General features: G+C 44.6%; 1 protein-coding gene and 2 long non-coding RNA genes across 3 annotated transcripts in view; 2 read left to right on the top strand and 1 right to left on the bottom strand.

Moving 5' to 3' along the window:
- The window catches only part of LOC139079176 (uncharacterized), a 28,494-nt gene extending 15,967 nt beyond the window's left edge, over window positions 1-12,527 (top strand). The window contains exons 2-3 of the long non-coding RNA XR_011532545.1: window positions 7,299-7,348; window positions 12,395-12,527. This is a non-coding gene — a long non-coding RNA (uncharacterized lncRNA). The remainder of the gene's footprint in view (window positions 1-7,298; window positions 7,349-12,394) is intronic.
- The window catches only part of ABCA4 (ATP binding cassette subfamily A member 4), a 130,625-nt gene continuing 113,075 nt past the window's right edge, over window positions 8,651-26,200 (bottom strand). Inside the window, exons 41-50 of the mRNA XM_070592606.1 lie at window positions 25,335-25,455; window positions 24,831-24,893; window positions 23,655-23,761; window positions 21,524-21,665; window positions 17,849-17,983; window positions 16,954-17,057; window positions 16,780-16,872; window positions 13,803-14,052; window positions 11,942-12,028; window positions 8,651-9,056 (exon numbers count right to left, since the gene is read on the bottom strand). Coding sequence (XP_070448707.1) covers window positions 9,051-9,056; window positions 11,942-12,028; window positions 13,803-14,052; window positions 16,780-16,872; window positions 16,954-17,057; window positions 17,849-17,983; window positions 21,524-21,665; window positions 23,655-23,761; window positions 24,831-24,893; window positions 25,335-25,455 — 1,108 coding nt within the window. The 3' untranslated portion in view covers window positions 8,651-9,050. The remainder of the gene's footprint in view (window positions 9,057-11,941; window positions 12,029-13,802; window positions 14,053-16,779; window positions 16,873-16,953; window positions 17,058-17,848; window positions 17,984-21,523; window positions 21,666-23,654; window positions 23,762-24,830; window positions 24,894-25,334; window positions 25,456-26,200) is intronic.
- On the top strand, window positions 13,849-24,665 carry LOC139079175 (uncharacterized). The gene is made up of 3 exons (XR_011532544.1): window positions 13,849-13,988; window positions 22,028-22,174; window positions 24,405-24,665. It is a non-coding gene; the product is annotated as an uncharacterized lncRNA (long non-coding RNA).

The raw sequence follows: 26,200 nt of genomic DNA, 5'->3' as shown, positions 1-26,200 counted from the left end.
CCTGCTGTCTCTATTCTTCTGCCATTAAATATTGTTTTTAACCATTATGTTTTGAGATTTATCTGTTTTGAAACACATATTTCTAATTCATTCATTTCCACTGCTATATAACATCCATTGCATGAACAGGCCACAATTCATTTTTTCATTCTGTTGCTCAATATTCAGATTGTTTTTTGATATTTTGCTATTAGAAACAAGGCTACAAGGAGCTCACTTGAACACATCTCCATGTGCATATGTGCAAAGTTTCTCTAAGACAGACTTGATCCAGGAGGAGACTCGTTGGGCCGGTGGACTTGCATATCTTAAACTTCATTAAATACTGTCAAATTGCTATCCAGACTGGTCGTATCCATGTACACTGTCTCCAGAAAAGGGTTAACATAGCAGGGGGGAGCTGCTGTCTTTAGAAGGAACTGCTTCCAAGATTGGCTCTTGGCTGGCATCTGGGAACTTGGATTTCTGGAGTGTTCACATTGTTCTTTAACTGATAAGTGTGGCTTCCTGCGCCTAGACTGCAAACACTGTGGTTTATGCTGAACACCTGATTTCTTTCTGAGAGTCTGGAATTTTGGACCATGCTAATTAGAGTGTGCTTATGTGACACAATAAAAACCATTGATGCTGAGTCTCCAATGGACTTCCCAGGCCAGAAACATCACATATATGTTGTTGTGTTTTGCTTCTAGGGAATGGATGGACTCTGTGTGATCCCTCATGAGAGGGAGAAAGCCTAGAGGAGGCTGTGCATAGAGCCTCTCAGACTCTGCCCATGTCTTTTTCCCTTATGATCTATCCGTGCATTCCTCCTACATTGCTGTAATAAATCTTAGCCATGAGTACCACTATATCCTGAACTCTGTAAGTCCTCTTAGCCAGTCTCTGAACACAGGGATGGTTTGGGGACCACCATCACACACTCCCATCAGTGGGGAAGAGTTCTCATTGTCTCATGACCTTGCCAGATGTGGTAACTGTTATGGACTGGTTGTGACCCCTAAAATTCATATGTTGAAATCTAATCCCCCATGTGATAGTATCAGAAGGTGGGGTCTTTAGGAGATGATTAGGTCATGAGAGTGGAGCCCTCATGAATGGGGTGAGTTCCCTTTAAGGAAGAAGCCAGAGAGCTAGATGGCTGTCTTTCCACTATGTGAGGATATAACAAAAAGTCAGCAATCTGCAACCCGGAAGAGTGCTCTCACCGGAACCTGACCATGTTGGCACCCTGACTTCCAGCCTCCAGAACTGTGAGAAATCAATTTCTGTTGTTGGTAAGCCACCCAGTCTATGGCACTTTGTTAGAGCAGCCCAGACTGACTAAGACAGTATTGTTCAACTTTCTAGTTTTTGCCAACCTGACAGGTGTGAAATGCTATCCTGTTGTTTGGATTTTTATTTCCCTGATTACTAGTGAGGTTGAGCATCTTTTCATACATTTAGTGACCATTTGAATTTCCTCTTCTGTGAAGTGCCTGTTCATATTCTTTGCTCATTTTTCTTTTGGGTTGTTTGTCTTATCTTACTGAATCACAGGAGTTCTTTATATCTGGATGCTAATTCTTTGTTCATTATGTGCATTGAAAATAACTTCTCCTTGTCTGTGGTGTGTCTTTATTTTTTTATTTCTATTTTTTTGCTGAGAAAGATTCACTCTGAGCTAACATCCGTTTCCAAATTTCCTCTTTCTTTGCTTGAGGAAGATTATCCCTGAGCTAACATCTGTGCCAGTCCTTCTCCACTCCACATGTGGGTCACCACCACAGCATGGCTGACCAGTGGTATAGGTCTGCACCTGGGATCCAAACCTGCGAACCTGGGTCACTGAAGTGGAGTGTGTTGAACTCAACCAGTATGCCACGGGGCCACCCTGGTCTGTCTTTATGTTTTAGAGTGTGTTTTGTTTTATGGAAGTTTTTCATTTTAACGTATTCAAATTAATGAGTCTTTTCCCCTATGGTGTCTGGATGTGTGTTTGTCATGTTGTGTGTCTTTTGAGAGGTTGTACTGAGTAGTGATTAAGACTAGGGCTCTGAACCAGACTATGTGGTTCAATCCCAGGCCTGCCACTTAACTGTTCAGTTTAGGTTAAGTTCTGCTCTGTGGTCCAACATTCACTCATCTGTAAAATGGAGATAATCACAGTTCTTGCTTATTAGGTAGTTGTAAGGATTATTGATTAAACATGTAAACTGCTTAAAACAGCACCTGGTGCGTAGTTGGTGTTCAGTAAGTGTTAGGAACCAACATTATTGTTTAAGAAAACTTTTCTTTTTTCTTTTTTTTAAAGATTTTATTATTTCCTTTTTCTCCCCAAAGCCCCCCGCTACATAGTTGTATATTCTTCGTTGTGGGTTCTTCTAGTTGTGGCATGTGGGACGCTGCCTCAGCGTGGTCTGATGAGCAGTGCCATGTCTGCACCCAGGATTCGAACCAACGAAACACTGGGCTGCCTGCAGCGGAGCGCGTGAACTTAACCACTCGGCCACAGGGCCAGCCCCAAGAAAACTTTTCTTATCCCAACATGATAAAGACAGTAACATGTTTTCTCCCTAAATTTCTCAAGTTTCGCTTTTCAAAAGTGGTCTTTAGTTACTCTTCTTTTGCCTTTTCTGTTCCCCTGCTTTCCTGAACAAATTATTCTTAAAGCCATTAAGTGGCTGGAACAGGGTAGATGTCCATGTGGGGCCGAGTGGGGAGCCTCGGTGGCCCTGAGTAGGGTGTAAGAGCCTAAGGGAGGGGAGGAGGGCGTGCATGTAGGAAGGTGGGCTGGTGTGGAGAGTCAGATCCCAGCCCAGGTGAGAAGAGTATCCATGTGGTGGGGGTGGCCCAGTGTGGGGAGTCAGAGGCTGAGCAGAGAGAGAAAAGTGTGGACATCAGAGCCCTGGTGGTGTGAGGTGGGAGCCATGTGGGAGGCAGAAGAGTGGCAGAGATGGGAGATGAGTTACAGCTAGGGAAATTGATCAAATATGTAAATATGTATATAAATCTTTAGAGAGAGTGGCAGCCGGACTGTCAGAGAAGGGAGTTAAAATATGTTCAGAGAGAAAACTAAAGTGAATCCTGTGTTGTTGGATTGGAATTGGAGGTATCAGTGTGAACTCAGGATTGTCAATATATACGATTTACATAAATATATATGTCATATAGGAATAAATGTAGATGTAAATGGATACCTATTTATCTATCTACACCCACACACATATACATTCTTTAACTATCCACTGAGAGAGTCTAGGTGTTGGCTTCTAAATAGTAGATTCCCTAAAAGGAACCAGGGCTCCCTGGGAAATGATTCATTCCAGGTGGGGAAATGGCAAGATGAACTTGGAACGTCTTGTTGTGCCAGAAAGCAAGGAAGTGCTCAAAGAATGATGTGGAATGTGTCAAAAGGACACAGAAGCCAGCTTGATGGATTTCCACTAACTACATCAGGGACAAATCAAGCATTTAAAAAAATAATATAGTAAAGAATTAAATCCGTTGAATAAAATAGGAAACCATGAATCCATGCAGATGTAAATAAGTAAGGAATTATATTAAGCAGTTGATGAGGAAAGGGATAATTTACGTAGTTTCAAAAATATATCTCCACAAAATACTTATAAATTACAAAGGGAAAAAGAGTAATTTCACTGTGGAGAAGTCTGACAGATGCCCCTATAATCAAGTGATCAAAGTTAATATCATCAGTAACGGGTCAAATCAAATTCCGTGCCATGTAATAGGAAGCAATGGAAAGGACAGCATCATGTGTAAGATATTCCCGCCAAAGGTGCATAACCTGAACCTTGTTCCAGGGAAATAGCAGACAAGCCCACATTAGGGAACACTGCAAAACTACTGGATTATGATCTTCCAAAGACTGAGAGCTGTTCCAAACTGAAGGAGACCAAAAAGACAGGCCAACTAAATCTAACGTGGTTCTGAATTGGATCCTTTGGTATAAAGCACATTATTGGGATAGTGGTTGAATGGGGTCTGAGGATTGGACGGTAGTATCCATGTTAATTTACTGATGTTAATGGTTTATTGTGAACATGTAAGAGAATATATTTGTTTTAAAGAAATATACAAACTGTTCAGGGGTAACGAGGCACCAAACTAGCAGCTTTCTTTCAAAAGGTTCAAGAAAAAATTCTTTCTACTGCACTTGTAACTTTTGTAGATTTGTGATTATTTCATAATTTAAAAATTATTAAATAAAAATGACTTTTTTACTTTTTAAAGAGAGTAGTTTGATGCATTTGGAATTTTCGTGTGTGGTATGAGACAGAGAGAACAATATTTTTTTGTGTTTTCATGTGACTAATCTGTTGTTAATGCTGAATATAAATTTTAATCATGAAAAACTAATCAGTTTGAATCTCAGAGAGTGACGACAATTAAAATAACAAACACATGTAAACTTACCTTATAATTGCTTAGCATTCTGTAGTTCTCAAAGCTCATGTCCTTGCAGTGGGAGATACCGCTGGGTACTCCAAAAAGGGGAACCCCTCTCCAAAGGGGGGGACTAAAAATAAGTGGGGACTTCCAGGTTCTTCCCTGACATTTTTGCCCAAGAGCCCCAATTTAAAAATTAATCTACCTACTGACCATGCTATTTTGTTTCTATAGAGCTCCTTAGCCAGTCAGCTGAGGGGATGAACACGGAAGGTTGGGCCCAGGGCCCTCAGAGACCTGCTGGTTGGGTCAGAACTGATGCTGTGCCTAGGAGGTGTCTTGTTGCCTGAGGCGAGGTGTGTGTGAGGAAGGTGAAAACCCAGGCTCGGCTACACCTTCCTGTAGTCTGGCTGCTAAGGATCATCTTGTATGTGGAGGCATCAGCCAAGATTGCAGATCTGAAACCGTAAGCTCCTGAGCTTGAAAATCATCCCCATTCTCCGTCCTTAGGCTTATCTTTGAACATCTACTGTCCTGGCTAAACTGGAGTTACTTGAAGTCCCTTCAAAAAAACAGAGGAAAGGAAACAAGTGATTTGGGGGCCCTATAAGGCACCCAGAGCTGCTTTTGCTGTCCCTCTAACACTAATGTCTGCTTACTCACTGAAACAGGGGTGGGCGCAGCACGGCCTGTGGGCCAAGTCCATTCTCACTCATTTCGTTAGGTTCTGTCCACACCTGCTTCCGTGCTACAATAGCTGAATTGAGTGTTGCAACAAGAGACTGTATGACTTGCAAAGTTGAAAATGTTTACTCTCCAGCCCTTTACAGAAAGTTGGTCAAACCCCGTGTGAGAACATTAACACCACGAAGACACAGGCTGTATCTTGCTCGCTGCTTTATTCCCAGAACATGAAGCATTGAATGTTCTTCTCTCTCTTCTCTCTTACCCCTTTGCTTCTCCGGTAGCCCTAAGCAGAATGCCTTGGCAGTCAGTATCATTGAAGACCAAAGAGATTGCCGAGCTCTGGTGGAAGGCAAGAATAGCACCAGCCCTAAGCTGCGTGCCTGGAATGCTGTCTGACCAGGTGCTGTCTGTGCAGAGCTTTGCAGATGAAATGTGCCCTCTGAAACTCACCACGACCCAAGACTATGGGATTTGGCTACAATAAGCTGTGATCCCTTATGAAAGGATCCCTTTCATATGGTTTATATGGCTCATTTGGCTTATTTGGCTACAATAAGCTATGATCCCTTATGAAAGCTTTACGTACAAAACCAAGAGGATGACTAGTTTGGGCAAAGCTTGATTCACTAGGCATATACCTCTGAGCCTTGATATTAGTCACCTACTCAGAAAGCTGAGTGTGTGTCGTGCTGAGCTTTGGGAAAGGCTCTGAGGAGAATACCTTTTGGAGGTCCTTTACCATATATGTCTCAATACTTAAAGTTATAAATCAAGCTAAACTGCTAAATAATGACCTTAGTAAACCTTCATAATGACCTAGGATCAAATTTCGACCTCTTGGTTTCCTTGGAGTTCCACACTGGACTATAGTGGTACAGAGCCAGCTGCCCCATGGCCCACCCACCCTTTCATCTCGCTCCTGGTTTTCCAAGGGGCCTCCTGTGCCATGTGTAGACATGAGCCTGCATGATCAAAGACTACCTTTGACCCAAGAAAGAGGCCCATACAGGCCCTACAAGCAGACTTTACACCATTTGGGGAGGGAATTCCAGAGTTCCGGGTCTGGCGGGCATGTCTTCTTGGACATGAGAGCGAAGTAATTAGAGGACCAGAGTGGGGCCTGCAGGGAAGTTTGGAGGGTCAGCCAAGTAATTTAATCTTTCTGGGACTTGGTTTCCTTTTCCATTAAAACAATGCAAAACAAAACAATTATATAAGGGCTTAGTTTTTGAACATTGAGATATTTTCTAGGTCTACAGCCTGTGGTTCTGTGAATCTGAAACTTCTAGTACCTACGCTTTCCCCAACTTGACAGCCACTTTGCACAAAATGTGGTAGCAATTCTGCTGTGAACACCAGGAGTCCCAAATGGCTCATCTCGGGATCTGCTGAAGCACTGAATGACCACACTGAGGAAACCAAGCCCCAAATATCCTGGGCCCCCTGGACTGAGTCTGATGCCTGAAACAGCAACCCCACAAGGGTGATGCTGCCATAAATCTAGGGCAAAACCTTCTTTCTTCCTCCAGAAGCCCCGCAGTCCTGCTGGTGCAGAACTTCCTCCTCACTGGCCCCCGTGCCAGTGTCCAGGCTGTCACAGAGACCCTTTCTTCCAAGCCCAGAGCTTGCTAACCTGTTTTCTGCCCCACTTTCCCCTACCAGCCTGTTCAGGAGCCCTACAGCAGCAGGGACAAATGAAGCTCTTCATGAGCTTCTTACTCATAATAAGAGAGATTCTCTTTTGATCCCAGCTATTTTAAAATCTTGAGCTCCCCAAAGAAGCCCTGAGAGCTTAGAAAATCTGGCAGCAAGTGATATTTCTGGAACATCTCCTGCGTGGTCTTGGGACTGAAATGACTCTCTGAAATGACTCTCTCCATTTTCTCCTTGTCTTCTTTGTAAATCTCCCTTATTAAACCAGATTGGGAGATCTTTCAATAAAGGAACACGTTCTCAGGAGATCTTGGCCAAGCTCTCACATGGAATAGTCAAACCCAAGCAAATTGTGCATGTCCCCTCCTCCTTGACTTTGTCCTGCTTACATTTTGTGACCAGTATCTCTTAAAGCATAGCATCCCTGTTGCTTCACCTGCTCTTTGCTGCTGTCTTTAGCTTTTTGAGGCATCATTTTCTGAGAACTACTTCTTTTCTGTGTATTTTTTGGCTGGGTTTTTATAGCGTTCACTTCTGCAAGCATTTGTTGACTGTTCTGTGTGTTTCAGGAGCTGGGGAAATGATGAAGACGACACAGGCCTCGCACTGGAGAGCTCAGGTGTAGTGGACACAGACAGAGAAACTAAGCCTTCCTCCCCACGGCAGGAGGAGATTTGACCCACACCTGCCCCTTCCAGTCCATGATGCCTTTCTAAAACCCTCACAACCCACCCTGAATGACTGCTTGTCTCCCTCCCTGCTTAGTCTTCTTTCTTGTGGTATTGTAGTTGTTAATTTAAGTGACAAAACCAGCTAGGATACAACAGCATGATATCAGTATCAATAACACACTCCTGGACTTTCCCAAACTCAATTCTAACTCTCACTAAAATGGTTTTGTGGTTTTGGTTATAGGTAGATTTTAAAAAAAAGTCAAAATCAGATTAAGCTCTGAGGCTACCAAAGCAGTTTTGTAGTCCCTATAGGCAGTTATTTTCCAAGCATCCATTATGTGCAAAGTGGTGAGCCAGTAGCTGCGCGGGATTCAAAGATGTGTAGCGCCCTGCCCTCTGTCTGCCTCTAAGAAGCACTGGACTCTCCTTGTTGAGGGAAAAATGTCACCACCTTCTGTTCACTTTCTTCTATGGCCCCTTCTCAGCAACAGCTATTGGCCTCAGATTCTTTCTCCCCCGATCCTTCCTCCCTCCTGGACCCTGGAGTATACCTATGGTATCCTGTGCCTCGAGCAGCACTGTTCTAGAAAGGGTTTGAACTAGGAGGCTCATCTGTTGGTCGTGGAGAGGAGACTGCCTTGTCAAGGAAGTCTGTTTGCTCTCCTCATTCATGTCTTTTGAAATGGTTTGGCTTAAAACTATTATTTTCTGATTCTTGGTGAGCTTTAATGTGAACAACTAGATGTCCTGGGAACACTGCCTCCTAACGTCACTGCACAAGATGCACACGTCAGCACTGTGGAAATGGCACGGCACCATGTGAATGAGGCCTGGACTTCTTGAAAAAGTTACAAGCATGTTGGATCTCATACTCAACCAAGGATCCACTCTCACCTGTCCTTGCCTCTTTGTTTCTTGTCCCAATTATACTTATGAGGTAGGCACTCAAATAAGCTGGGCAGACAGACGTGAAACTTAGATTCAGATAATACCCAGCTGGTAATAGATAATGTGTATATGCATTGCCAGTTGGGCGTTTTCTTCAAACCCTATAAAGCGGACTTGGCGTGGAGCATGAAGTCTAGTCCATTCCTTCCACTCTGTGTTGCAGAATCTTGCTGGGACCAGCACTCCTGTGGCAATAACTCTCATGGAAGCTCACAGCAATGACAGGAAGCCACACACACAAAGAACGTCTAATACTGTACCAGATGGTGCACACCAGGGAGCTCAGCGAATTCGGAGAGTTTGTGATGAGCACATTTGCATTTTATTTTCTCCTTAAAAATAAAACACACACACACACACACGCACACAGAAAAGCAGACCCACTTGAAATGAGAGCAATACTGAGGCCAAATCTACTAGCAGGATGGAGCGGGCTTCTACTTCTGTGGTCATGATGAAAAGCGGTTTGCATTTGTTTGGCCGGATCAGTTTCATCACCAGGTGTTCCAGGTGAGCAAGTCAGTTCTGGTTTTCTTCAGAAAGAGCCCCCTTCTAAGTTTGCTGTATGCCCCATATGTGTTTTTTTCTGCTGCCAAGGGATTACTTTTGCTAGCAGGTCTGGACAGATGACCACATGGCAAAAGTCATCCAGCAGCCCAGAGTTCCTTTCCGGCTGTAGCGAGTGAGCAGTGTGGAGGATCAGATCTGTGGAAGGAGATCAGATGGACTCTCATCAGCTCGGTTTTCTAAATAGATAGGGCAAAGGCTTCCAGATTTTAGAAGTTAAACAGCTGTCAACCAGTCTCTGAAGGAAGCTCAGCCCAGGGCACTGTGATTCTGTCACGTCATCAAGGTTAAGGGTTATCTTTGTTTCCTTGTCTGTGAAAAGGTCAGACCAGATGATCCTGCAGGTCCCTCTGGCTCTACACTCTAGAGGTTATAATGATTCACACTCTTGTGTGTGCACACGCTGACATCTGAGAGGGAAGTTACACTCTCTGTGCCACTTCCAAAGGCTGTTATGGTATCATTTACCTTCTTTTTTAGCCCCCAAAAGTTACCATACTCTTACTGTCTTAAAAGCCAAGAAGTCATAATTTAGGTCATCCCTGAGGTGCAGAATTCCCTTTGTCCACTTCCTACAGAGGTGGCTCCTGGGAAGCAGGAAAATTTGACTGGGGGATGGGAGGGTGGGGAGATACTGGAGCTGGGGTTCTGAAGAGCAGACTCCAGATCAAAGCTCGGGCACTAAGTACAGCTCCTGGAGAAGTGGACACCAAGGTGACCTTTTTAACCGGAGAGACATGGTCGCCATTTAGAAAGAGCAGGTTGAATTCCTGAACCAATACCCAGCTGGGTGGTAGGGAAAGGAGGGCGTCAGAGGTAGGCCCAACCAGTCGAGACAAAATGTGGTTTATCAATTATCTGGTTTAAAGTCACACATCCTGTTAAGAAGATGACTAATCTAGCATTTAGGGCTAAGAACATGATTTGAGGTGGGGCAAGGATCCCACTCAAGGCTGCAGGTACTTCAGACACTAATTGATAAGGACCTAAGTTATATGTGGAAACTCCGTAACAATGTGTAAGAATAAGGATCAGAAATTGATCTGAGTTGTTTCCAATTTTGGAAAACACATGATGGTCACTCAATTATTAACCCATTTAGGATGTTTCTAAGTTGACTGATCACCTATCACCACCTAGTCATCTAGCAAAACCTTGACCTTCACCTGTTTTCATAAAACAGATTGTGAGATTCTACAAAGCCTCATCCCAAAAGATATTTTCCAGGACTGAGGCCATTAAGAGTTTAAAACATTCTTGACAAGCAGACACACTGATCTCTAGATAAGGAAACGTCGCTGTGGTTGTGGTTGTCGCTCACAAACTGGGGCTGTGAAGCCACCAACCTACTGAATTTCCTGAAGCTGCGCTCTCAGTCTCGTTCAGAGGCAAGTTGTGAATGTTTTCTAGAACTCGTTGAGAGAAACGATCTTTTTCTTGTTTGTAGGATACTTTAAGGAAAATTATTTTAAAGTGGTGTAATGTAAACAAGAACGTAATTACTATTTGTTTCATGACATTTATTTATATACAAGGCTATACGGAAGGATTTTTGCAAACCTTTGTAAAGGTACTATGTCATAAAGTCAGAGTTAGGTTTTGAATCACAAATTTATTATAAAATATACCAATCTAATAAATGTGTTGTAGTTGGTTTTCTAATATTTGTATGCTAAAATGTGACAAGCAAAATAGAAAAATAGTCACATCCAGTAAGGGAGAAAAGTTTGGAATTAACTGCTGCAGATCTTAGACCATCGGCGCCCCTCGCCTGGCCCAGAGGTGACTTGGTGTTAGCCCTTAAGAGGGAATATGCCAGGTGGTGGTGGGGAGACCATTGCTAGTTCTAGGAAACACTTTTGTTAACCAACTATGTATTCTGAATTATAAAAGAAATTCATAACTCTAAGTTGTTTTCAAAGAATAAGTTTCTATAGGTGTAAACAGCAAGTACAAGATCTATAAATGAAAAAGAGTGGCTGGAAAATCTTAGCAAAACTAATTCTCCCTGGACAGGTGCCTTTACTTGGGCATTTCTGAGCCCTCTGGGGAGATGAGGGGCAAAGTCAACCTTGCCAAGTAACCATTAGGTCTCTACTGGTCAAGAGGAAGGGGAAAAATTCATCACAAGGATGGCCTTGGAAAGGAATGTTTCAATCATTAGTGGTATTTGGTTTTTCTTGCAATTAAGAAACTGGTGGGAGGAATGAGAATTTTAAGGGAAAGGTTTTGCACATCTTTGCTTATTGGAAAAATGCTTTAATTTTATTTGATTTACTCTCCAGCTGAGTCTGGCGAGAATAGCTGAGTTAATTCATCCCTTTAAAATCCTAGGCTTAAGCCAAGGGGTTCTGGATCCTGGAGCTTCCTCCAGTACTTTCTCTCTTTCTCTCCCTCTTTCTGGGGAACTCGGAAGGGGTGGGCGTGCTTCTTATGGGGGGAACCATGCCAGTGCAGGAACCTGGAAGCACCAAAGTGTTGTCACAGTTATCTATTGCTTCCTCCTCCATCATCTTGATATTTTTATAAAGAACAAAGAGCCCTCTTCCTAAAATAGGTGATAATTCTTGCTCTAATCAAATGTGCCCACCACTGAAAAGGAGTGCCAGTTAATCACCTTCCTTTGAAACTCAATCATATGACCAGACATAGATGTCAAGTATCCCAACAACCAAACGTTTTAATATTCTCTCCTATCTTCCCTGCTTATTTACAAAATCCAAGCTTTTCTCTGTAAGCAAAAACATGTGAGAAAGTTCAAAATGCTCTCTCATACCATCCCAGTGGCTTCCTGATTATAAAAGGAACTCACACAATTACTGATTGAAAAGTCCTTCAGGACAGAACTTGTGGGGAGTGGCAGGGACGTGGTTGGTATATGGTGGGGACATTGTGGGGATGTGGTAGGGTGGGGCTCCCTGCAGGAGGCATATCTGGGCCTTGGGGCCCCTGAGGCCCAGTGGACTGTCCTTGAGCTGAGGATCCACCTCAAGCAGTCAACTGTGAAAAAGTGGCAGGGGTACCTTGGCTTGTTGGCTGGCTCCAGCAGCTCGAGGGTGCAAAGGGACATCGTGAGTTTCAGTCTGCTGTTTAGCAAAGTTCACAAATACCTGGAGGGAAGAGAAGAGCAAGTAGGTAGATGTTTCCAGAAAAATGGTACCCTGCACCCACCTACCCACTCCGCTTTCTCTTTTCCACAGCCCTGCTGGAGCAGCTTATGTTCTATAGGAGGGGAGGCTGGCCCACCTGAGGAAGCCCGGCCACCAGGTCCCTGAATAGGGCTTGTTTCTTAGAATTCTGAGCTAAGCCAAAGGAGTTCTTGTGGGAGGATTCAAGGGACTTGGGGCACCAGGGTTTGGGGTTAACAAAGCAAGGCAGATTCTCAGCTAGCAGTGTCCTCCTAAACCTCCTCAGAAGAAACTAGAAACAAAGCAAAACAAGAATCTGATCTCTTCTCTTTTCTGTTCCTTATTCAGGTGCAGTGTGACCGTGCCTCCCGCTCCTGACTTCATCTGCTATGGCTGACAAGAAGGTGCTGGTGAGCCAGCTCCTCCAAGGGGACATGGAGACTTGCCTATTTCCCTGCTTTACTGAACGTTCTTTAAGGATGTTTATTTACAACAAACAAACAAACAGCAACAACAAATAACCCCCGGAAAAACTAAATGTCTAAATGGATGAATGGATAAGCAAAAGGGGGCATACACACACAATGGAGTATTACTCAGCATTTAAAAGAAGGCTATTCCAACACATGCCACAAGGCGGATGAACCTTGAGGACATTACATTCGAGAGATGAATAATTTCTGGAGATAGATAGTGGTGATGGTTGCACAACAGTATGAATGTACTTAATGCCACTAAATTGTACACTTAAAAATGATTAATTCTGTTATATATATTTTACTACAATAAAAAAAGTTATCACACTAAAAAACCTGACAGGGGCCGGCCATCTGGCCGAGTGGTTAAGTTCGTTCATTCCACTTCGGTGGCCCAGGGTTTTGCCGGTTTGGATCCTGGGTGTGGACATGGCACCACTCATCAGGCCATGCTGAGGCAGCGTCCCACATAGCACAACCAGAGGCACTGACAACTAGAATGTACAACTATGTACTGGGGGCTTTGGGGAGAAGAAGAAGAAGAAAAAAAAAAAGATTGGCAACAGATAGCACAGGTGCCAATCTTAAAAAAATAAATAAAAATAAAAAACCTGACAAATGGCACACACATTTTCCAAACCTCACCAAATTGTACACTTTATTATTTTAATGTATTTATTTTAATGCTCTTTATTTTTTATTTTATTTTATTTTTTGAGGAAGATCAGCCATGAGCTAACATCTGCTGCCAATCCTCCTCTTTTTGCTGAGGAAGATAGGCCCTGAGATAACATCTATGCCCATCTTCCTCTACTTTATACGTGTGACACCTGCCACAGCATGGTTTGACAAGCAGTGGATAGGTCCGTGCCTGGGATTCGAATCGGCAACCCCAGGCCACTGAAGTGGAGCATGTGAACTTAACCACTGTGCCACTGGGCTGGCCCTGAATTGTACACTTTAAATGGCTGCATTTTATTGTATGTAAATTAAGCATCAGTAAAGTTGATTTGAAAAGAGTAAAAAGGCACCACCTCAAACCAGGAAGGATGAAATGAAATCATAGTGTAGTGGGGAAGGATGATGTAAAGTCAATGAGGTTTGCCAATGACTAAAATACTGTTAAAAAACAATTTCTGATACACCAAGTTTTACCCTAACGGACAGAGGGACAACAGGGTTAAAAATCAGGCATGTCATGTGGATTCCAGCTCAGGCTGGGCGTTCAGCCCAGTCTGCACAGCTCCGCCTCTGCACGTGGTGCCCCTCAGATGACTCGCCTGGTCCAGCGTGGTCTGCGTGACCGAGTACTCCTCGATGAGCAGGCTCTCCTTGTGGGAGAGGAGCAGCCGGAAGATCCTGGCCAGGGAGGAGGAGGAGACCTGGAACTGGAGCATGTTGTAGTGCCTCTCCCTCTGCACGCTGCCCGGGAAGTTCCCCTGGAAGAACTGTTCGACGGGATTCAGGTCGGGAAGCAAGTCGTCCTTAGGGGATTTGATTTTCATGGTGACAATGTAGCCATCTCCAAACCTAGGGGATGCAAACGGCAGTGCGGGGTATAGGCCTGTTAGTAGTTGGGTCTAAGGCAATCCAGAAATAAGGAATAGACTCATCAAAATATTGGGGATTAAAGGCCCATACTATAGACCTCATGTGCATGTTTAAAACTAGGAGAAAGGGGGCCGGCCCCACGGCCGAGTGGTTAAGTTTGTGCTCTGTTTTGCTGGCCCAGGGTACACCAGTTCAGATCCTGGGTGCAGACCACACATGGCTCTTCAAGACATGCTGTGGCAGCATCCCACATAGAAGAACTAGAATGACTTACAACTAGGATACACAACTATGTACTAGGGCTGTGGGGAGAACAAAAGAGGAAGATCGGCAACAGATGTTAGCTCAGGGCCAATCTTCCTCACTAAAAAGCATACCTTTAAAAAGGAAAAAGACTAGGAGAAAGAAACCCACAATAGTTCCTGAAGAAATAGTTTGATACTAGTTTTTGGCAGTCTAAATGCCTGGGGAGCCAGTGCTGATGGTCTGGCAGTTAAGATTCAGCACTCTCACCACTGCGGCCCAGGTTCATTTCCAATCAGGGAACACCACCACCCATCTGTCAGTTATTATACCATCTGTTGTTTGTCCTACTGTGGTGGCTGAGTGCTGCCGTGATGCTGAAAGTTATGCCACTGGGATTTCAACGTCCACCCATGGTAGATAGGTTTCAGCAGAGCTTCCAGACTAAGACAGACTAGGAAGAAGGAACTGGCCACCCACTTCTAGAAAAATTGGCCATGAAAACCCTATGAATAGCAGTGGAGCATTGGCTGGTATAGCACCGGAAGGTGAGAGGATGGCGCAAAAAGACTGGCAGGGTTCCGCCCTGCTGTACACAGGGTTGCTAGGAGTCAGAATAAACTCGACGGCACTAACAACAACAAATGTCTGTGTGGTGAAGTGGGTCACCAGACCTGTGTCATAGCTTCCTGTGTCCAACATGGATGTTCCCTGCTCCTTTCCCTTTAAATATTTGCTGAAGTCAAAGGCGGTTTTAGCCTAGGGAGAAGGTGTCCTGATGGTGTGTTGGGCCAGTGCTTACTCAGTCATAGAAAGAGACCTTAAGAGACTGGCCAGTTGGTAGTAAAGCTTGGGAAGGCAGCACTTCCCTGTGGAAGCTTCCAGAACAAATGGAGCTGTCAGGGCCAGGGTCATCAGTGCTTCTCTCCCCTTCTCACCAGGTGAGCTGGTCACCTGCAGGTGGATGAAGAATGGTCCTCCAGAGAGTGTGTGCACGGCCTGCTGGCGTCCCTATACACTTATGTCAGGGTATACTGTGTCAGTTGCAATTTCTTTCGATGCTTCCTCCTTGATCAAGGGATGTTCCCCCTACGATAAAATTCCTTTACCTTTCAGCTCTGGAATATTGACTGTCCCTGCATGTGGGGAGTTCTCCCCTCTCCCCTGCTCTACCATTGGGATATTGAGAAAAGAGAGGGAAGGGAGTAGGGAACATCCACGTCTCCAGCAGTTGGACACAAGGAGTTGCTGACACAGGTCTGGTGACCTCACATGCTAAAGTCCCCCTAGATATCTGTGCAGTGTCCGAGCTGTAGTTGCTAAAGAAATCAGGGGTCAGGGGCTGGCCCCGTGGCCGAGTGGTTAAGTTCGCGCCCTCCGCTGCAGGTGGCCCAGTGTTTCGTCAGTTCGAATCCTGGGTGCGGACATGGCACTGCTCATCAAACCACACTGAGGCGGCGTCCCACATGCCACAGCTAAAAGGACCCACAACTAAGAATATACAACTATGTACCGGGGGGCTTTGGGGAGAAAAAGGAAAGAATAAAATCTTTAAAAAAAAAAAACTGTAATTAAAAAAAAAAAACCAGGGGTCAAATACCCAAACACAGCTAATCTGCTGGACCTTTCTCTCCATCATTTATCTGCTCTGATGCATATGAAGGATGCTGTGTACTATGCACCACCCTCCCATGGGCCCCTCAAGATTAAGCATCTTGATATAGACAAGGTGGGTTATGTGCTGTTCCTTTTGCCAACTAGCATGGTGACTTCTACATTCTGGACTCTCAAAAAGTGTTTGTTAAATAAATGAGTGATAACCATAAAACATTTCCTAATTTATAAAGCATATCAGATTGCAAGGGAGGGTGGCATTATTATCATAATCTTGTTTTAACTGATAGCTTTGACACACAAACTATTATTAATAATGCATTGTTTACAACTTAGGGGGACAGGATAATCTTACTGAAGACTACTGGAATTGCTGGTTTGTTGTATAATACTGGTCATTTCTCAAACTCAAAAGCATACAGCATGCCAGAAAGGAAAACTGACTCTCAGGCTGTTTGGACCCCTTATCATTCCTATGTTGGTTGTGGACTCTAATCAAATAGGTCATTGGTCCTGGATCCGTTGGGATAAGTGGTGGGATAATGAGGCAATGGTGGTGACCCTTCCTTATCCCAGCCAGGCTCTGCATACATCCCAATAAGAAACCCCCATCTGGAGACTTGGAGAGCCTTCAACCACAATTGGGCAATTAGCCCAATATAAAGGAGTTTCTTTCAGCACAACAGAGTTTTCCATCTGCTGCTGCAGAATGAGGCCCGGCTACCATCTGCTTCTGCTCGTGGGAGGGCAGCAGGACACTCCCAAGTGTCAGCAGAGAGCACAGGGCCTGGTTGACCCCTCTCCCAGGAAGGTAATAAAGGGCCCCCCCAACCCCCCACATCTCCTTACTTGTACTTGAGGTGCTGAATAGTGCCCAGACACTGAAAGGAGCCCTTCACCATGATGGCCAGCCGGGTACACAGGGCCTCACATTCTTCCATGCTGTGGGCAGGACAGAGAGTGAGGGCTGTGGAGGACTCCTGCCTGCCACCGGCTCCACCCCAGTCCCTGGGAATCTCTTGCCTGTGGGATGTGAGGACCACAGCCCTCCCTTCTCGGATGATGCTCACGATGGTGTTCCACAGCATGCGGCGTGCCTGGGGGTCCATGCCTGTGGTGGGCTCATCCTGTGGGGAGGCAGAGGGGGCAGGGGCAGGGCTTGGAGCCGGCCTCTCCTGGCTACTGCACCCTCCTTGGCTGACTCCCTCCAAGCAGCTCTGCTTTATGGCAGATGCTGCTCAAAGTCACTCCCAGTGGGGTGAGACCCAGGGTACCCAGTACAGGGTACAGAAGGCAGGAGGTGGACCAGGAGAGTAAAGACACAACATGCACATCTCTAGACTCATTTCAGCCCATAAATGGATTAAGGTTAATGAAGACAATGGTAGAATTACCTTAAAAAAGAAAAAAAAAAAAACTCCTACACCTATGTTTGCAAGGAGGCCAGGAGATAGCTCAGATGACTTTTCTGGTTCCCTCCAAGTCCTGCAACCCATGCCTTCATAAACCCAGGGCACCTGGGGCCTCCAGCCTGGCCTGGCTCCTGTGAGAGTCACATGAGCCTTTGATCCAGGCCAACGTTCCTGTCCTCTTCAGATCCTGAACAGACCTCCTCGGGCAGTAGTAATTTCTGACCCAACACTGACATTTCCGTAGAGGGGTTGAACATTCTGCTGTGGGCCTGTGGCCCCACAAGAGACTTCCCAGGAACTCAGAGTGAGCATGTGCTATGACTCCAGTTTCCCCCAAGAGCTGTGAAGAACAATGGGCTGAATCACTCAAAACGAGCAGTATAGGGGGCAGCCCAGACAACAACAGTTGGCTGCATTTTCCAAATCTGCCAACCCAGCCACAGAGATGCAGCTCCCCGTTCAAGCCCTTGGGCCCGCCTGTCCCCACAGGTCGCAGTGCCCCTCACCAGCAGCACCAGCGGTGGGCAGCCTATCAGGGCAATGGCTGTGGAGAGTTTGCGCTTATTGCCCCCACTGTAGGTGCCGACCAGGCGGTCTGCGTAGAGAGACAGGCCCAGGCTCTGAATACACCACTTTGCAACCTAGGGGAGAGAAAGGAATCCCATTTGAGAAAGACAAACAAGCAAACACCCCAAACCTCCACCGATTCAAAGTCTTGGGTTCCCAGATTTCCCACATCCAGGATGACAGACCCAGCTAGGCTGCAGCAGGGCCACCTGCTGGCTCATGTTCTCTGGAACATGCTTCAGGGACCAGGTATCTCCTGTCCACTGTGTGCCTTAGATCTCGGTGTGCCTTGGTCAGCTCAGCACCCGGTGGGTGCAGCCCCCTGAGAACTGGCCTTCAGCTTTACAAAGAGCAAGGCAGTGCTTCTAGCCCAGTGTCCAGGACTATGCTGGGAGGGGAAGAGGAAGAGTTCTAGGGTCTATTTGAAAAGATCGTGGGTCCCCTTGATTTCATCCCTGAACAGGGTCACATTTGAGGTCTTGTACATCACATGCATACTTATTGAGCACCCACTATGAGCCAGGCGCTGTACTAGGCACTGGAGAATAATGATGCACATAACCAGTGACCTTGTACTCACAGACGGTGGGGGCAGTGACAGACAACCAAAATAAACAGAATAATCACAGATTATAACAGTGCTTTGAGGGGACTCAACAGGGAACCATAGGTGTGAGCGTGTGTGTGTGTGTGCATGTGCACACGCGTGCACAGGAGCAAAACTAGGGAAGTCATTGGAGACAAGCCTACAATGCTGCTGACTTCTGCACTTGTACCTCTGCCTGGAATGTTCTTTCCCTAGACATCCACACTGCTGGCTCCCTCTTTCAGCTCCTTTTGTCTTCACTCAGGAGTCACCTCCTCTGTGAGGTCTGCCCTGGACCACCCTACCTACACATGCAAACCCCACCCCAACAATTCTTCTCTGCTCTTTTTCTCCCTCAAGGACTTTTCACTCTCAATTGTACTGTGTGTTTTTTACTTCGTTATCTAATTATCGTCTATTCCTCCCACTATAATGTAAGCTCCATTTTTAACTTTTTCTTTGGAGATAGTTTCAAACTTACAGAAACACGTAAGAAATAGAGTAGTACAAAGAACACTCACAAACTTCTTTCTCTCTCCCTCTCTTATACACATACACATTTTTTCAGATCCATTTGAGAGTAAGTTCTACATCATGGTCTTTCTCTCCTAAATACTTCAGTGTATATTTCCTAAGAATAGGGATATTCTCTTACATAACCACAGTACAGGTATCAGTGTCAAGAAATTTAACATTGTTATAATATTTTAATCTAATCTACTCTTCACAGTTCAGTTTTGTCAACTGGTCCAATAACGTTCTTCATCCCATTATTTCTCTCCAGTCCCAGATGCGGTCTAGTGTCCCTTATTCAGTCACTGTGTCTACTTGGCCTCTTGTGACCAGGAACATTTCCACAGCCTTTCTTTGTCATTTATGACTTTGATACTCTTGAAGAATACAGTTCCTGAATTTTTTTTTAATCGAATGTTCTTCCTTTGGAGTCTGTCTGATGTTTCCCCCTAAGATTCAAGTTATACATTCCCAATCAGAATATTCCATAGGTAAAGCTGTGTCCTTCTTAGGGTGTCACATCTAGGGGCATGAGATGGCCATCTGCCCCTAGTGGGTCAGTTAATTTTGATCATCCAGTTAAGTTTTTGTCTAATTTCTCCATTATAAAATTATTATTATGCTTCTCCATTGAAACCAATAAGCAATTTGTAGAAGATAATTTTAAACCATACAAATATCTTGCTTCTTATAAAAAGTTTCCCCTAGATTTAGCAACCATTGATGATTCTTATGCAATCCAATCTTTACTATGGTCATTGCAAAATGATTTTCCAATTCTAGAACGTCCTCCATACTAAACAGTTGGGTCTCAGCATTTGACTGTAAGCAAGAACACTCCCTTCTCTCCTGATTATCTATTTAACAGAATGGACTTGTGAATTCCTACTTTTCTCCCAATGTTTTATAATTTATCATGGTATTTAATTATTTTGATGCTCAAATTGTCCCATATTTGGTCACTGGGAGCCCCTTCAAGATGGCTCCTGTGTTCTTGTGATATGCTCCCACCATTTTTTTAAAAGCACTTTTTAACTTTCTGGCATAATAAGATGTTCCAGGCTCATTTTATGCCTATGATGATCCAGCCCTGAAATCTGTCATTTATCTGAGGAGTCACGGTTCCTTTGGGTGGGGAATAATATTAGAGAACAAAATCTGGGCACTAAGTGTGCTCATTGCCACTAGGATATTTTTGCTTCTTGGCCCTTTCAGAGGACACTTATATGCATACACAAACATACACACGTACATATCCATGCCTATGTGCAATATCCATGAACACATATACACGCATGTACAAACACATGCATACAAATGTTTCATGAGTTCACAGTGAGATCTCCAATTCCAATCCATCCCACAGGGTTCTTTTCAGCTTTATTGCTTTCCATATTTGCATGTCCCTTCATCCACAGTGAGGACTCTGGTTCCCAACCTCATTAACACATTTATTCATTTACTTAGTCCTATAACACACCTAAAATTATTTCAGAATTGCTTTGCCCATGCCACTATAAAAAATATTGGCCAACAAGAGCTCAGAATTTGTTTGTAGATCTTTGCCTCTGTTCTACCTGCCCAAGACTGAGGATATATAGTCAAATACTGTGTCATTAGTTATTTTTATTAGTTCTTTTCTTCCCCTTCTGTGTAATATTTATTTGAATAAAATTGGATTAATTTGTTTCAGTTTTCTTTCAGTGGTTAGGATTTTCTTTTTGTTTTCATTTTTACCCCCTTCCTATTCTTATTGATTTACTTTTATTTTTTGAATATGTAGAACATTAATATGCTTCCAAAAGTCAAAACTATATGAAGTGATATCCTGAGAGAAGTGTTATTCCTTCCCATTTCCCTCTTGTTGATCACCAAATTCATTGTTTCCAGGTTTATCCTTCCAACTTTCTATATGTAAAGGTAAGCAGACATATGGATGCTTTCTTATTTTTCCCACTTTCTTACATTAAAAAGCAGCATTCTACATGTGCTCTTTTGCACTTTGTTTTTTTCACTTAACAATATCTCTTGGAAAATAATTCCATATCAGTTCCCAGAGATTTTCCTTGTTCTTTTTTTTGTTTGTTTTACAGTTGCATAAGACTTTATCGTGTATATGTTCCATAAATTATTCAATCAATCTCCTATGCCTGAACATTTAGGTAATTTCCAATATTTTGTGACTACAAATACAATGAATAACGTTGTGCATGTGCATTTTGTTCTGTGGGAGGTTTATCTTCAAGGTAAATTCCCAGAAGTGGGATTGCTGGATCGAAGGGTAAATGTATATATCATTTGGTTATATACTAGGGCAGGGATTTCTTGTTTTGTTCTTTGCTATACCCCATCTTCTAGAACAGTACCTGAAACATAGTAGACCCTCAGTAAGCATTTGTTGAAAGAACGAATGGATAGCATGTTCCAGCTTTCCCAAATCTAAATAAATGCACTCTCATGAAACAGGCTTATGGTTTACCAAACTCCTGAGTGGCCATTACAAACCATTTTTTACCTTCTCGATTTTCTCTGCTGGTACACCTCGAAGCCGGGCATAAAGATACAGATGTTCTCGCCCTGTGAGCAGGTCATCAATTGCATCAAACTGAGGACAGTAGCCCATACTTTGATGCACGTCAGAAATATTGGTCAAAATACTGCAAAAAGAAAAAGCAATTAGTAAGTTTCCTTCATAGGTGGAGGTGCCTGAGAGCTGGGCCTGGAGAAGCTTCTGCCAATGGGATAAGAGAGCTGCCTCTTCTCTTTTCCCACTTTGTTTCAGAAATGTGTACAACATTTAGGAATGAAAGCAGGGGCCTTTGGTTAGAAACCGATGAACTTCAGGAGTTCTGAGCTTTGAATCCAGTCAGATCCTCCTCAGTTTCCCTGTCTAGGATAAATTGAACACCTGTTATCCAAAGTCAGCTTTGGTTTTGATTGGATCACCTCATATGTGAGTTTAAAAACCAAGGGAAGATCAGGTTTAAGAACATGATCAGTGGTTTTTGATCTCTTTCAGACATTTGGGAAGTAGCCAGAGAAGATGCATCCTTCCCAATGGAAGTAAACTTCTCCGTCTGTATTTACTGGCAGAGATACGGTCAATGAAAGAGGAACCAATCAGATCAACACCCAGAGCAAGAGGCTCCCAGAGAGAAGAGATGAAGTGAATTAAGTTCTATCAACTCCCTTTGACTAACATATTCTCCCTCACTAGAAAATATATTGCCTTGATGAAAAAATAAACTGTCCATAGGCTGGTCTAATCTCTTCCCCCTCCCCTTATACCCTAGGATCTATGAATAAAGGATGGATGTAATAGGAGGGGACAGAGAGAGGTCAAGCAGTCCCTCACTATGACAAAAATGACTTCAGCTATGGCTGGACCAATTAACACCACCCAGGGAAGCAAGGAGGGTACTTTGCCAAATTCACAGGAGCTGCCCCACCAGAGAACCCCAATCCTGTGTCTTGAACCTATAGTTTCTTTTTAGTTTCCATCTTAGTTTTACCTTCTGGGCATCAGACTTGATGTCTCATGGCAAATCCTATTACATCCCCCTGCCCTCCACCCTCTGATCTCCCAAGACTCCTTTTGTTACCATCATGAAGTCATTTGCTTGGTTGTAGGCTAAGCGGTGACCTTGCTGCACCCCTGCTAGTCCCAATGCTCTAGACCAAACAGGGATGGTTGGGGAAGGCCAGAGAATCAAATTCATTCTGTCCAAGCCTGTGAAGTAGGCTCAAGACTCCCCCTGCCTCATGGGTATTGGGCCTTGTTGAGGATGGCTCTCAGGTGAGGGAAGGAGGCCCCAGTCAGGCAGATGCTGGGCAGACGTCAGCAGTGCCTAACTCCACTTATAAACCAGGGCAGAGGGTTTCTCTGGGCACATCTAATGTGTGAGCTTTGGTGTTAAAGGAGCATCCTGGAAAGAGGTGTGAGCTCATGTTCTCCATCCTGTCCCATAGAGGAGCAGTCTATTTATTCACACGTTATTACAGAGAGCAGTAGGCCCACTCCAGAATCCAAGGGCATATGCCAGTTTTCCTTTTATAAAGGTTCCTTGGCCTAGCAAAGCCAAGCATCAGCACAGAGATAGTCAATGCAGATTAAGGTCCTCAAGGGCCCTTGAAGCAACCCCTATCTAGAAACTTGACCCAGAGAAATGATGCTTCAACACACGGGTTCTTAACCCGGGACCCAGGGGTCCTTCCATAAACCATAAATGTGTTTCAGGGCTCAGTAAATGGCCTGAAACTCTTTGCCAAAATGTGTGGAGTGGGGTAATAGTGGGCAATGGTGTATTTTTATAGGAAGAAGTTCAAGTGTTCATCAGATACTCAAAGGAGTCCATGAACCCCCAAAAAGTAAGAACCACTGTCTTAGTGCTTCCCAGAACTTTCCAAGAATCCACGTTAACAGAGGAATCTCTTAACAATCACAGTTCAATTCAATTTTCCAGAGGGTCTCTGTCTTGGACTTTTTGGACCATGCTTGCTGGGAGGTCTACTCTTCAGCACAGATCTTTCACGCTCTCAGAGTCACCCTCAGACACAGGGTCTGATGCTCATTCTCCCTATGCTGGGATGGGACATGGCCCAAAACTTTCAGAGATATCCTGAGACAGGATGAGCAAGACACTCACCTCTTGCCTGCTACAGTGGCATCGCCTGAGGTCACTGTAGTGTCCCCAGTGAGCATCTTGAATGTGGTTGTTTTCCCAGCTCCATTCACTCCCAGGAGGCCAAAGCACTGTGGGAGAACACACAGAATTGGCCTCACCCTAGAGCCCAAGAAGGTCCGGAGTGTCAGGCCCAGGGCAAATGTGTGGGTTGGGGGTAGGCATTTTAGACCTGTGCTGCCATTACAGAGGCCACTAGATAGCCACATGTGGTGTACAGTAGCAGAATATGCCACCCTAAAATATGCCACTTTGCCATAAGGATGATTTTGAGGTGAAGGCAATTGAGAAGAAGCAGGTACAAAAAGTTCTCTACCGCCTCCCCCAATTCGCCTCAAAGCAGGACATAAACTTACAAGGTGTTCCCTTCCCCTCTATACAAGGAAGGACAGGAGCAAATCAGTGGAGACAACTCTAGACCCTTATCAGCCTGGAGGCGGCACCAGAGGAATCTACATAACAAACTTTAACAACTAGCCTTTATTCACATTAGTTCCCCAGATATTTGCCTTCCCACAATTTCCGACCCTAGAAACTCAAAGTCCCTTTCCTTTGTCTTGTCACTTCTCTAAAAATGCATTGTCCCTTTGCTAGGATGCTATCTAAGCCCAAGTTCTAACCACCCCTTTGAGTCATTCCTCTCCCCTGTGTACGTGTGATGTGCATGCTAACACACTTCTCTTTGTTTTTCTCTTCTTAATCTGTTTTTGTCAGTCTGATTTACAGAGCCCCAGCCAGAGAACCTAGGAGGGGAGTAGGAAAGAGAATTTTTCCTCCACTACAGTGGCTGCTGAGCACTTGAAACACGTCAAGTCTGAATTGACATGTGCTGTAAGTGTAAAGCACACCCTGGATTTTGAAGAACAACAACAAAAAAAGGGATGTAAAATATCTCATTAATAATGTTTTATATGAATTACGTGTCGAAGTGATAATATTTCAGATATATTGGATAAAATAAATGATTAAGATTAATTTCACCTGGTTTTGCTTTCTTCCTGGGGCTACTGAAATATTTAAAATGACTATAGTGGCTTGTGTTTTACTTCTATTGGGTAGCTCTGCTTCTGAGGGGAGAAGAGACGTGCACAGGAGCTGATTTTCTGAAGCCCTTTTGTGTGGGGTCTGCAGAGTACCCACCTCTCCAGGGCGGACTCCCACACACAGTCTGTCCACTGCTGGGCTGGAGGTGCCTGAGTAAATCTGCAAGACCCAGAGAAACTGGACTGAGGACTGAGAGAGGGCTAGAGCAGGGAGGGCAAGAGAGCAAAGGACGGTTTAGGTGAAAACTGCCAACATGAGGAGGTTACATATGGACACGGGTGTTCAGAAGGGTGCTATGAGCACTGAGAAATCTCAGAGCTGACCCGCTGTGCAGAAAAGGAATGGAGAAAGGCTATTGGTGCTCAGTTGGAGTGGCTCTTGCTGAGCCCGTCAGTACCCAAGATGAATGCTGGGGAAAATGCATAGGAATTAGATGTTCTTGGAAGACAAGTGACAAGACAGAGATGACAACTCCACATAAAATTAGAAAAATGAGTTGCTTGCATAGGCATATCGCTTATTCTACAGAAGGCAAATTACAACGTCATGCCATCTCTGGGTCCAACTGGCACCTCCAAAGGAACACACCTATTCCCTTACCTTGGTTAGTTCATTTAGCCGTAAGATATCAGTTTTATTTCCTCCACTAATAATTCTTTGTCTCTCTTCAGCTACATCATCATCTTCATCTACAATGGGCTCCTTAGAGGGTTCGCCAATCCTAGAGGAAGTAAAGCGGACAGGATTGGGCTGGTGTACAGCGTCCTTGACACTGTCCTTTTCATCTTACTTTCTTCCCATTTCCTCACCTTTCCCTCAGTCTGGCCTTCCACCCCCTATGGCTTGAATTCTCCAAAGGACTCCCACCAGGAGAAGCAACAGGCATTAGGCAGAGAGGGCAAGTGCTCACATCCAGAGTCAGCCCTGGGTTCTGTCCTGGCCTCCTCATATGTGGCCTTGGGTGCGTCACTGAACCTCTCTAAACCTCACCTCCTTCCACCATAAGATAGTGAGGAGATGATAGTGTCTACCCATAGGATTATGGTGAAGATGAGCTTGGCATGGTGTCTGCACAGCATCAAGACTGAAAACCTGGTAGCTGTAATCATTACTAAAACACTTCATCCGCAGTAAGCACTCAGTAAACGACAGTTACTAGCAACCAAGCTTCCTACTTCCTCCAGCCCATCAGGTCACCCCATCCCCCCAATCCTTTCATGGTTCTCCATCAGCTGTAGCTTAAAGCCCCAACCTCTCAGCTGGAATCCCAGAGCTGTGCAAAGGCCCCACCTCCCCTTTCCACCTGCTCTCTCACTTAGTTCTTGAACTAACTCCTCCACCAACCATTTGATCTACCCCTGGTCCCCAGCCCATGCTGGCCTTTCCCAACTCCCAGCCTCTGCAGGGATTTCCAGGCCCTCAATGTTCTCTTCTTCCTGCCTGCCAAAGGGAACCCTCCCCATCCT

The sequence above is a fragment of the Equus przewalskii genome, chromosome 24, assembly GCF_037783145.1.
Source record: "Equus przewalskii isolate Varuska chromosome 24, EquPr2, whole genome shotgun sequence".
Lineage (NCBI taxonomy): Eukaryota > Metazoa > Chordata > Mammalia > Perissodactyla > Equidae > Equus > Equus przewalskii.
The sequence above is the reverse complement of the archived record's forward strand: the minus strand, read 5'-3'. Positions and strand labels throughout refer to the sequence as shown.